The sequence below is a fragment of the Maniola jurtina genome, chromosome 17 (genome assembly GCF_905333055.1).
Source record: "Maniola jurtina chromosome 17, ilManJurt1.1, whole genome shotgun sequence".
Classification (NCBI taxonomy): domain Eukaryota; kingdom Metazoa; phylum Arthropoda; class Insecta; order Lepidoptera; family Nymphalidae; genus Maniola; species Maniola jurtina.
Genome location: NC_060045.1, coordinates 1,338,999 through 1,352,970, shown reverse-complemented (window position 1 = coordinate 1,352,970; position 13,972 = coordinate 1,338,999). Strand labels below are relative to the sequence as shown.

General features: G+C 35.9%; 1 protein-coding gene across 1 annotated transcript in view; it reads left to right on the top strand.

Annotated features, from left to right (window-relative positions):
* LOC123873688 (potassium voltage-gated channel protein Shaw-like) overlaps positions 1–13,972 on the top strand; it is a 150,681-nt gene that overhangs the window by 16,452 nt on the left and 120,257 nt on the right. Inside the window, exon 2 of the mRNA XM_045918667.1 lies at positions 7,736–7,885. Within this exon, the coding sequence (XP_045774623.1) occupies positions 7,736–7,885 (150 nt within the window). The remainder of the gene's footprint in view (positions 1–7,735; positions 7,886–13,972) is intronic.

Genomic DNA, 13,972 nt, shown 5'->3' with positions numbered 1-13,972 from the left:
GATTATTAATGACTCGCGTGACGTCATCGTATATGTGTGCCAAAATAGGCACGGTTGGTTTTCATACTATTTAACGAACATGCGGCATCTAGCTATTCCCGATCCGTGGGTTCACGGAACTTAATCCACGCTTAAAAAGATCCGCTTTTTAGGGTTTCGTACCTAAAAAGGAAAAAAGGAACCCTTATAGGATCACATCGTTGTTTATCTGTCTGTCTGTCCGTCTGTCGTATTTGTCCAGAAAACCTATAGCGTTTGAATTAGGGTTATGTTTGGCAGGTAGGTAGGTTTTATAGACAAGTAAAGGTAAAAATCCGAAAACCGTTAATTTGTGGTCACGTTACAAAAAAAATGTGTTCATGAACAAATAATCCATATCCATACTATCCATACCTACTAATATTATAATTAATGCAAAAGTGCGTCTGTCTGTCTGCTACCTTTTCACGGCCCAACAGTTTAACCGATTCTGATGAAATTTGGTACAGGATTAGCTTATATCCCGGGGACGGGCATAGGCTACTTTTTATTCCGGAAAATCAAAGAGTTCCCAAGGGATTACCAAAAACCCATCCGCTTAAGCGATTTGTATGAAATTTGGTACCGAGGTAGCTTGCGTCCCCTGTGATTGGCATAGGCAACTTTTTATCCCGGAAAATCAAACACTTCCCACGGAATCTTTAAAAACCTAAATCCACGCGGATGAAGTCGCGAGCATCCTCTAGTTACTACATATTTATAATTTTCAAAGTAAGATAACTATACCAAGTGGGGTACATATGAAAGGGTTTTAGCTGTACATTCTAAAACAGTTTTTTATTTATTTTCATGCATAATAGTTTTTGATTTATCGTGCAAAGTCGCGGGCATCAGCTAGACTCCAATATGTCATGTTGGAGTTTATTATTTGCCTACATCGCAAATTTCTGGGTGGAAAGGCAGGGATACTGTTCCGAAATCAAGCAATCAAGCTTACGTTTCCGTCGGCCTGCGGTGAACCACTATTCGAACCATTTTCAACTAATATTGCCACCGCAAAACCAAATCGTAATTCCCTAGTTTTGCAGGCCAATGTTATTTCTTCAATTATTGTGTAGTAATAACTATGAATAATTAATTATTTACCCCCGACCCAAAAAGAGGGGCGTTATAAGTTTGACGTGTGTATCTATGTATCTGTGTATTTGTCTGAGGCATCGTAGCTCCTAAACTAATGAACAGATTTTAATTTAGTTTTTTTTTGTTTGAAATGTGGCTTGATCGAGAATGTTGTTAGCTATAATCCAAGAAAATTGGTCCAGCCGTTTGAAAGTTATCAGCTCTTTTCTAGTTACTGTAACCTTCACTTGTCGGGGGTGTTATAAATTTTTAATTTACACTTGTAAATTAAATTATTTAAATACACGATCTATTTTATTGCAATGATAAAATGAATGTAAAGTACCTACCTATTTATTTACAATTTTAGCGAATTTCACTATAAGAACTTCATTGACGATATCAGCATAATATGATAGAAATTGCTTATTTTAAATCTACTCGTGTAGAATAATTTCAATCAAAGAGCTATCACATTATAAAGGTTTCTTTGATCAAGCCTCGAGTCGAGCAGAGTTCTATTCGATTGGTAAAGAACTTAGTTCTTTATAACGTATTCAATTACTATTGAACGAGAATAAAATGGCAGATGCAAGAGAAATTAATTTTATAAAATAGCTTCACTACTTATGACTATTACTATCACTACATTTTTAGGGGTCCGTACCCGAACAATACCAACGAGACCCTAATACGTACTAAGCCTCCGCTGTCCGACTTTCTGTCTGTCAGCGGGCTGTATCTCATAAACCGTAAAAGCTAGAAAGTTGCAAATTTTTTAGAGATTTTTTTATAAGTACATACTTATAATAGAAAATAAAATTTAGAAATTAAAATAAAAAAAGACAATATTAAATTATGATATTGTTTGTTTAAAAAAATCCAATTTAAATATTTTCTTAATTTTAGATATCAAGTACGTTTTTTTAAAACTATCACTATTGTATTTTCTAAAATTAATTTCTATATTTTTTCTGATCTGTCTGAAAGATCGAGGGGTCGTGACCTAGATTTTATGACTACCTCAGTTTAAACTCGTATTACCAGAATGTTGGTAACTAGAAGCTGCCCACACACTTAGTTATAAAGTTCTAAAACTTAAGAGGGGTCTCTCCGTCACTCGCTCCATACAAGCGTAGTTCCAATTTCATTTGAATAATAACCAACCAAAGTCCATGAAATTTTTCAGACATATTCTAGAAACTAATATCTATGCCTGTGGTTTTCCTGATTTCTGTTAAAATATTCGGATTCAAAGTTACGCGGTCTTAAAAATTCACATACAAATCTTTGAGTTCCTGTAATTTTGAAACTACATATATAAAAATCTAAAACACCACAGGCACAGATATTAGTTTCTAGAATATGTCTGCATTTCATGGAATTTGGTTGCTTAATATTTAAATGAAACTGGAACTACGATTGTATGGAGTAAGTGACGGAGAGAGCCCTGTTAAAACACTATTTAGCTAAAAGGTCTGCTGCGATACGGTCTTATGTGGTGAAACGTTTTACATTTGAAGTGTTAAAGTTTTGAGGTGAAACTTCTTTACCGGCGTAGAATGAAATAATTTAAATAAATTGATAAATTCATGTATTTATATCCACATTAAACTACATACCTACATATTATTATAATTATAACATACTAGCCGATGCCCGCGACTTCGCCCGCGTGGATTTAGTTTTTTCGAAATCCCGTGGGAACTCTTTGATTTTCCGGGATAAAAAGTAGCCTATGTGCTAATCCAGGATATTATCTATCTTCATTCCAAATTTCAGCCAAATCCGTCCAGTAGTTTTTGCGTGAAGGAGTAACAAACATACACACACACACACACACACACACACACACACACACACACACACACACATACAAACTTTCGCCTTTATAATATTAGTGTGATTAGTGTGATAGTGTGATGGGTATTATGAAAAGGATCAGCGCCATCTTGAATTTTAAAATGGTACTGACTATAGACGAGGCACCTATTGACCATTTTAAAATTCAACATAGCAGTGATCCTTTTTTTTAAATAAGTAGTTATACCGTTTTTTTAAAAAGAAGCAGAATGAGCTATTCCGAAATATATATTTTTATTTCTAAGACCCATTATGATGCGAAATATAAAAGATTGTTTGGAGCTGCATCGGGTAGCCTTGACACCGGCTGCAAGCTGCTAGATTGTAACTCTGTCCCACTTTCCGTCCGTCCGTCTGCCCCTCCGTTCGTCCGTCCGTCCGTTTGTTTGTCTATCAGCGGGCTGTGTCTCGTGAACTGTAATAAGTAGATCATTTTTACTGTCGCTATAACAACACATAATGAAAATTTCAAAATGGCCGCCATGAAAATTAAAAAAGCCACTTCTTGTAATTATGATGGTACGGAACGTATCGTGTGTGAGTCCGACTCGCACCTAATTGATTTAAAAGGTTAAAAAGAAGCAGAATGAGCTACTCCAAAATAAATATTTTTATTTCTAAGACCCATTATGATGCGAAATATAAAAGATTGTTTAGAGCTGCATCGGGTAGCCTTGACACCCGCTGCAAGCCGCTAGATTGTAACTCTGTCCCACTTTCCTTATTAAATGAGAAATGTTAGTGCCTACATATTATATTTAACTTGATTATATTTGGGAGAGAAAAGCCTTTTCGAGCTCGTGTGCATGTGACATTTTATTTGGCCTTTGGTCTTTTTTATCAGAGTTCCGTACCAAATTGACTTTCTCCGCCTGTCTGTCCGTCTGTCCATCTGCCGGTCTGTCACAGTCGATTATTCAGTAACTATTAAGGCTATCGACATCAATAGTTACATTTTAATAGTGGCCCTACATCATTAGATACAAAAAAAAAATACTTTTAGATCAAAATCACAGAGCAAAAAATGTTAGCCTGAACTAGCACATTTGCTAAAGAACAGGGTTTTTCGTTTACACGTGACTTTTAAAATTAAATAAAATGATATCCAAAAAAAAATACATAGCTAATTTTGCATGCGCAGCGATATATTAACCAATACGATTTTTTACTCTTGATAGAGTTCAAAAAGTAGAGTAATTTATTGTATGTCATTTTAGTTTAGCAAATTTTCTTCAAGTCAGTCAATAACTTGTTTTTTAGAACTAAACATTCTATAAAAAACTACTATTGTGGCCTCATATACTTTGTTCGTGGGTACACTCAAGGGAAATCAAATAGGTAAAGGTCTAGTACTAAATTCTTTCAAAGGGATGTCATATACCTTAGTTACGATGGAACAGGCTTCGATCGACATAGTAAGTAGGTACGTGATCAAATAAAAATATTTTTATCTTAGGTTTCCGTGGTAAAACAAGGATTCCTCAAATATATAGTTTCGTCCAGTACTTCTGTCCATCTGTCTATTTGGATGTCACAGTCATCTTAAAAATGAACTAAACAGTTGTCAAAAGTTATTGAAATCCTTTAGAAACCTGTTAATTGAAGTATAGATCTGTTACAAACATTTCAAAAAATATATACCATATACTTGGTCACTTGTGTGGATGAGGCTTTACTTAGTTCAATAGTTTCAAAGTTCTACGTTGACAGTGAAATATTGAAACTGTTTTATTGGTTCTTCAATTTATGTTATTTATTTCTAGAGAGAAAGTTTTTTCCTGGAATTAAAAAGAATATAAGCCTGATGAGTATAACTAACTGATAGATATAATGAGTTGATACATAATAATCGCCCGATCACTATAATTGAGGACAGGCCTCCTCTCAGAATGAAAAAATATTAGGTCATAGTCTGCCACTCTGGCCCAGTACAGATTGGTAGAATTGACACATCTTTTGAGATATTATGGAGAAATCTTAGGCATGCAAGATTCTTCATGATGTTTTCCTTCACCGTTAAAGCAAGTGTTATTTCATCGAGAGAGTTCTCCATAATTCTCAAAGGTGTGTGAAGTTTGCTAATCCACACTTGGCCAGCGTGGTAGACTATGGCCTTAACCCTTTTCATACTGTGAGGAGACCCGTGCTCAGTACTGATCCGGCGATGGGTAGATTATAATGATGATGATGATAGTGATAAAGTCCTTTCCTGCGGTTGCAGTCAAAAGAAAATATTTTTAATCCCCGACCTAAAAAGAGGGGTGTTATAAGTTTGACGTGTGTATCTGGCTGTGGCATCGTAGCTCCTAAACTAATGAACCGATTTTAATTTAATCTTTTTTTTGTTTAAAAGGTGGTTTGATCGAGAGTGTTCTTTTCTTAGGTATAATCGAAGAAAATCGGTTCAGCCGTTTGAAAGTTATCAGCTCTTTTCTAGTTACTGTAACCTTCACTTGTCGGGGGTGTTATAAATTTTTAATTTACACTTGTAGACGTTATTATTCAATTGTTCAATTAGACTTTTACGCGTACTTTTGAGTTTTGAATCGTCAAATGCATCTACCACTTAGAAATTAATTATGTACGTATTACGTATAAATAACTCCGGGGAAATCAAATACATAGTTCAAGAGTTTAATCAAAGGGAAGGCAAGCATCAATAAATTATCAATTCGCTGGCCCTTTTGATTGATTCCTCTGCGTATTCCACAAAGGGAATATAGTTTCTTGCATTCTGGGAATCTTGCTTTGTGAATTAGGAGCATCTTAATTGATTCAAAAGGGTCCAATTATATCCAATTATATAAAGGCGATAGTTTGTGTGCATGTGTGTGTGTGTGTATGTTTGTTACTCCTTCACGCAAAAACCACTGGACGGATTTGGCTGAAATTCGGAATGGACATAGATAATATCCTAGATTCTGTCTGTGATGTCTGGATTAGTTTCTTGCATTCTGGGAATCTTGCTTTGTGAATTAGGAGCATCTTAATTGATTCAAAAGGGTCCAATGATATTAGACCATAGATATATTACATTAATTTTATAACATAGATACACTAATATTATAAAGAGGTGAAGTTTGTGAATTTGGATGTAGTAGGTAATTTCCGGTACTTAATGATCCAACTTAAGCGTCCCATCTTAGACCACATCATCACTTTCCATCAGGTGTGATTGTGGTCAAGCGCTTACCTATAGTGAATAAAAAAAAAACTCTGAAAATTCTTTCATTTTATCCCCTTATCTTCTCATCTTAGGGGATTCTTATCCCCTTAGGGGATTGAGTTTTTCCTGAAAATTATTTCTTAGCGGATGATTGTATAAACTGATATAAGCATGCCTTTCAGCCTGACCCATCCTGTAGTTCGAGCTGCGCGTTGATAGATCAGTCAGTCAGTCACATTATGAAGTAGAGTCGTGTGCAATGAGGTTGTTAATTTTTCAATTTTCACGTTTCTCATATATTTTTATGTGCGCACGAAGTTGCCTCAAAAGATCTCAAATATTTCAATAGTAATGTTCAAAATACATAGTCAATACCTTTTGAAACAACGTCATGATAATGATAATTTTGGTCGTAATGGTCAAAATATAAATCCCGGCTATTTGTAGTGTAATACCTTAAATACTTATTAACACTGGTTATTACAACTAGCGGCTTTTGGGACCTAATAATAATCATGGTCCCTTCAATATTACAATAGATTTGACGTAGTCATTTTACTAGGTAGGTAAGTATATGTTTTGTTATCTTGCAAAGATAATAAAGATCTAAATCGATATTTGGCTTAGTTTTATTTCTAGAACAGCAAAATAATAGATCTATCCAACAACGTTTGTGTGGAGAAGCACGTAAGGGCAACCTAAATCTTATTCAATTTAGAAAAGATCTCTTTAACACTAACTGGTCTCGAACCCTATTGAAATCGTATTTGTCAGACCAAATTAATGTTCCTTTTCTGCATAAAGAAATCCCGTTCAAGTTAATCTGATTTGGATTGGAGGGGTTTTTAAATTTCATTACAAGTTAGCCTTTGACTGCAATCTCACCTGATAGTAAGTGGTAATTAATTCAAGATGGACGTGGGCTAAGTTGGAAGGTTCTCCATAATGTTATCAAATGTGAGTGAACTCTACCAATCCGCATTAGGCCAATGCGTTGGATTACGGCTAGTGGTAGGGAACTAAAACAAAAAACAAGATTATAAAAGGCATATATCGACTTATCTTTTCATTATCTATTTCCAACAACAATAATTACAGGAAAACGTAGTGAAATTTTAACTGTTTTGTTTTGAAAGTTACGGATCTTGAATCATAATTATTTTAAGGCAAATTGAGGCAACTCCGTGCGCAAATAAACTTTATAAGAAAATGAAACATTTCATAACTAACAAACTTAAGACATACTTAGTATATTTCACTTAGTTATAATTTAAAGCGTACAACTTGTTTTCAATGTTGATTAATTTTGGAAACGTAATGCTTATTATAAAGTTTAGATATACCCTTGATATACCTAGGAATATCTGAGAAATATACCACAGAGTAATATCAATGTGTTGATTTGCGTTGTCAAAACATCGTGCATCTCCCTCTTGAGAATGTTTCACACGTAAATGCGGATTGAAATAGCATATTCTCACTTTTCACCCAATATTTGGAGCAACCGACTTCACAGTGCGCGCAAACAAGTAGTTCAATCCTACTAGGATAGACTATGCAGATATTTTTTTTGCGATCTTATTAATAAAACCTTTTTCTCTTTTTCAGATACGAAACTTACAAGGCAACTTTGAAAAAGATCCCCGCGACGCGCTTGTCTAGGCTCACGGAAGCCCTAGCAAACTACGACCCCGTGTTGAATGAGTACTTCTTTGACAGGCATCCGGGGGTCTTTGCACAGGTCCTCAACTATTACAGGTAACTTTTGACAAATACAATGATAGATAGATAGATAGAAAAGCTTTATTACACACAAAACAAGAAAGAAAACTTAGATAAAACAAAGAAACTATAAACTAAAAAGAATTGTATGCAAAGGCGGCCTTATTGCTTAAAGAAATCTCCACCAGGCATCCTTTGGTGAAAGGAGAGACTAGGTGTCTAGACTCTAGGCGTAATAATGTCTACCCAACTGAAGTTCGACCACGGTCGCCAGTCACCATAAAGGTTATCCCTTCACTAGTAGAAGATAGATTTTTTTTTAATTCAGATAAACCCTTGACTGCAATTTCACCTGGTGGCAAGTGATGATGCAGTCTGAGATGGAAGCGGGCTAACCTGGAAGGAATATGGTAGTTTTTATTAAATCCATATTCCTTTGATATCTACACGGTATCGTACCGATATGCTAAATCGCTTGGCGCCAAGGTTTTGCCGGTAGGGTGGTAACTAGCCACGGCCGAAGCCTCCGACAAGACAATTAATAATTTATTATAGTGCACAAGTATTTGTGCAAACACAGATGCATTATTCATAGTGAACACAATTCTCAAGTTTACTTAAAGACCTGGACAATGACACAGGCTACGTTTTATCCCAAAAAATCTAAGAGTTCCTACGGAATTTTTAAAATCCTAAATTCAAGCGGACGAAGTCACGGGCATCAGCTCATAACAAGTGTAAATTAAGTAACTAGAAAAGAGCTGATAACTTTATAAGCTATAATCCAATAATAACGGCTGAACCGATTTTATTGGATTATAGCTAAGAACACTCTCGATCAAGCCACCTTTCAAACAAAAAAAAAAAAAACTAAATTTTAATCTAGTTTTTTTTCGGTTCATTAGTTTAGAAGCTACGATGCCACAGACAAATACAAAGATACACAGATACACACGTCAAACTTATAACACCCTTCTTTTTGGGTCGGGGGTTAAAATGAAATCCACACGTCAAATACAAATATCATACCATCAATATTTTATTACAAGAAAATCGTCATTGATCCGTCTTTGAAGACAGACAGACGAGACTTTTATGGCACCGACAAAACTTCGCCGCCATATCGCTTTTTGCCATCATTTCTTTTCAGCTGGGAATACTTTCTACAAGTTTTTTACTTATCGAAATCCATTTTAGTTCACCCACGTAATCGCTAGACTAGAAAAGCGTCAAACGAATATTTTATTACCCGAATATGTATACGAATTTTTTGCAACACTTCACTTGGGTTTGTTGACGATATAATCGCAGAGATTCATGTGCAATATGGAAGATAAAACCGACCAAGTGCAAGTCAGACTCGCGCACCGAGGGTTCCGTACTCGGGGTTTTATACGATAAATCAAAAACTATTATGCATAAAAATGTATAAAAATCTGTTTTAGACTATACAAGTAAGACCCTTTCATATAACACCCCACTTGGTATAGTTATCTTACTTTGAAAATTAAAACACATTTCTTCCGCAAAGTAACGCCTGCACACGACTTCAGGAGAGTTTCTCAAAAGCTGAGCCTAAAATTGAACATGAACATGAATTTTGTAAGAGTAATATATCTGAGATACACGATCCAGCTAGGTAATTACCTAGCTGTATCTCAGCTGGATCGTGTATCTCACATATGTATATCCCAATTTAGAGGAAGATGCAACCTCCAAATGCAACTCAGCTGGGCAGTGTTGGGGAAGCTAGCATATGTTTCTTTCATCAAAAATTATTCATCGCTCAGACTAAGAGATTATACTGTGCTGAAATGATCTGATTCCAGCATTATTTTTCTTTCTGTCAAAGTGCATGGATCCTTATCAACACAGATGCTCAGTTGCATATTTAGATCTCGTGCCAATAATTCGTGGAATATTTCATCAATGTCTATTTCAGTTCTATTGCTTGATGGAATTTATGCATTTTCATCTTTTGTTACTTTTCAAAATATTTGAAGGCCAACTGGTTATTGGTTTAATTATAAAAAATCAATAGGAATGTTGTTTTCTGAAGCTTCGATCTATCGTAGTTTAGGAAAATTGTCTTTAAACTCTTACAAATCTTTGCTTTTTCAAAACGTTTTATTTAAAAAAATCAATTTGGAATGCTGTTTTCAAAAAAGCTAGGGGCTTGATTTCAATTTGTTGCCAACTGCTTTTTCTCCTGCCAGGACCCAGATGCAAGATCAGAAAGGAGCAGCATTCATCTTTTTAAACATCTTTTTTTCTTATTCGATCATCACAATAATCTAAATCTAATTCACGATTTTACGATACCGTCGCGCGAGAACCACGCAACTGCACAATTTAATGCTATGCCATAAATCTCTGGATTTCTAGTTATGACTGCTTTTATTTGTGCAAATCAAGTGTATGTTTTCATGTGGGCGTCAAATATAATGGGAAGTTTCCTTTGTTAATATTGGAATCGAGTTTGCTTAGACAGTTTTCTTTGGTCCGAAGGTTCCAGAGGTATCTTTGTATCCACTTTGCCAGTAGTCACATTCTTTTTCAAGGTTGTGCCCTTACCTTCTGGCAATATGGCCGAAATAATCGAGGATCCTCTGGAAATAACAACCTACGAACCATTTGCTAGAACTGAGTCGGTGATTTTTCTTCTATGCCTGGCTTTGCACTCAGCAGCCAACGAGGTAATAGTTACATTGCTTTGTTTGTTATTTTTAAAAGCAACTAACTAGGTACCTACCTACTAAGTGTCTTGCCGGCTCTTCTCAGTAGAATCTATGTTCCGACCCGGTGGTACAGTCTTGATGGCACATGTTTTCCTAGGTACATGAATGAAAGAAACATTTCATTTCATTTCCTGTTTCTTTGACAATGTTTCCTTCATACCAGTATTATGTTTATCTTTTATACCAATTAAGGAATAATGGATTATACGTAGGTACATTCATGCCGTTAAAGTTAGTTAACTAATGGTTTTATTTGGGACCGATCGTCCATTATCCCGTACAATGCTCAACGGTTGGTTACCTCGAACTTGGGCAAAGTATAAAGGCTGAGTCACAAAGGATGCGAGACGGTAACGTGCCCAACGCGGCTTCTAGAAGTTGAAGTGTAACAGAATACAAGACGTGTACTGTTAAATTGTCGGATCACTCAAAATATTGTTTTATTTAATTCAAAGCTTCTTTGCTGCTTGAGCTTTAATCCATATCCATACTAATATTGTAAGTGCGAAAATGTGCTGTTTGCTGCTTTTTTATAAGCCATCCATTTAACCGATTTTGAAGAAAATTAGTACACAGTTGGTTTACATCCCGGGGACGGACCGAGCTTATTTGACATTTGTTTTTAGTCCATTGAAGGGTTTCTATGAAAAATTATTTTGATATTACTCAGTTAAGCAGCAAAGTAGAACCAACCAATGTCAAATGAGTTTGATGGCTATCATTTACACTAGAACTCATAGTTAAGATAGGGGCCTCTCTAGGGGGCCATTCAGATTAATGTGTCATATTCAACCTCTATGCATAGGGGCTTCTTTGTCTTTACATTTCAGTGTTAGTGTTGAATACTGAGTTAGTGAATCAGTCCGCTAGATAACGTCCTTCCGTGCAGTTGCTATCGCATCACACTGTCGTATCGCGTCTTGATTGTTTCAACCCTTAGTGAAAGTTTAAGAGTTAAGAGTCAAGTTTATATACATCCTCAAGCTTGCGGTGCACCTACGTTAGTTAGCAAACTCTGTAATCCCGTTTATTTGAGAGCCAAAATTTTGGTACCTTATCTTAACTCCTACGTACCTACAAAGCTGTTATATTATTATAATTATCCAGAATATTTAAGTTTCTTTTAACCCCCGACCCAAAAAGAGGGGTGTTATAAGTTTGACGTGTGTATCTGTGTATCTGTCTGTGGCATCGTAGCGCCTAAACGAATGAACCGATTTTAATTTAATTTTTTTTGTTTGAAAGGTGGCTTAATCGAGAGTGTTCTTAGCCATAATCCAAGAAAATCGGTTCAGCCGTTTGAAAGTTATCAGCTCTTTTCAAGTTATTACTGTAACCTTCACTTGTCGGGGGTGTTATAAATTTTTAATTTACACTTGGTAATAGATTCACATAATATTATAATTGGTTGCCTGGAAGAGATCACTAGGCCACCAAATTGTACATGACTATATTTTGTTTTGCTTTGTATGTGTTTTTTCTGTATTCATTTTGTGGTAGTCTATATTCATTCATTAATTCATTCATTATACACTAAAGCGGTGATAGCGTAGTGGTTAAGACTTAGGCCTCCTATTCGGGGGGCCCGGGGTTCAATCTCCGGCATGAAAAAAGCTATATCACTTGCTTATAGGAAAACATCACGAGGAAATCTACATACCTGAGAGTTCTGTGAAATTGGTCAAATTGATAAAAATCCGTGATAACGGCAAAACATAACAGCCATTTAATTATATAAAATTTATTTAAACATATTTTCGGCAAATTATATACGCCGACCAAGCTCGTCTTATTCCTCCGAGTGTAAACTTTTAATTTTCATCAAAACTTTTGAAATCTGCGATCACAGACCTTTCAGGATTCGTGGCTCTCCGTATATGAGTCGGACGTAGCCCAGTTTTTTATCAAGCTAAAATAATAATGTTATTGATATCATTTATTTTTCTGGATCTTATAGAAAGTTACTGAAAAACAGAAGGATTAGACAAGTGTTAATTAAAAATTTATAACACCCCCGACAAGTGAAGGTTACAGTAACTAGAAAAGAGCTGATAACTTTCAAACGGCTAAACCGATTTTCTTGGATTATAGCTAAGAACACTCGATCAAGCTGCCTTTCAAACAAAAAACTAAATTAAAATCGGTTCATTAGTTTAGGAGCTACGATGCCACAGACAGATACACAGGTCAAACTTATAACAACCCTCTTTTTGGGTCGTGGGTTAAAAAGTAGGTAGGTATTTAAGTAGGTACGTAAATTCAGTGCGTAAATTATAGAATCTTTAACGTATCGGACATAATAATTTATGTGCGAATTGTAAACGTTGGGGTAAATTAGTGGCATTAGGAGGATATGTCTAAATTAATCATTGTTAAGATAAACGAATGATTTATTGGGTAAGGGATTTATGTATCGCAGGGAATGATATCATTCTGTTAGGTATACATTACGTGATTGGTATAATCGGATGTGAATGTGAAAATATGAGGTAGTAAATGCAAAAAGTGATTTCGTTATTTTTAGGGTTCCGTACCCGAGGGCGCCAACGGGACCCTATTACTAAGACTCCGCTGTCTGTCCGTCTGTCTATCAGCAGGCTGTACCTCGTGAACCGCAACAGATAGAGAGTTGACATTTTCACAGAATGTATATCTCTATTGCTGTTAAATAACTTTACAACAAATAATAAAACTTTAAAAATGACCGCCATGAAAATTAAAAAATACATAATCCAAGTGCGATGGTACGGAACCCGTGCGCGAGCAAGACTTGCACTTGATCTTGACTTAGTACTAGACTTAGGCCTGGTCTCCACCTAAGCGAATCATAATAGATGACATGAAAAATGATTGCGTCATTTTTTAAAAGTCCGATTGGGCGACTGTACACAGTATCTCCTTTCCGCTCTACTTAGGTGGAGATCATGCCTTAGGCGCCATCTCCACGGGCGAGAGTATCGCTCGCCATGCCACGTTTGATACAAACTCTATGGGTCTATCTCCACATGGCGATACATCGCGGCGATACGATGAGTGACTCTGGACGAGTACCGTCACGGACTCGTCGACTGTCGTCTCGCGACGATATCGTCGAGTCTTGCGGCGATACCGTCACGTTACACCACAGTTAAGAGGGGTCTCTCCGTCACTCGCTCCATACAAACGTAGTTCGTCTCTCATAACCTAACATACTCAATGGAATTTTGTACAAACATTCCGGGAACTAATATCTATGCCTGTGGTTTTCCAGATTTCCGTTAAAATATTCGGTTTCAAAGTTACGCGGTCTTAAAAATTCACATATAAATCTTTGAGCCCCTGTTATTTTAAAACTACATATTTTTAGAAAAATCTAAAACACCACAGGCACAGATATTAGTTTTTA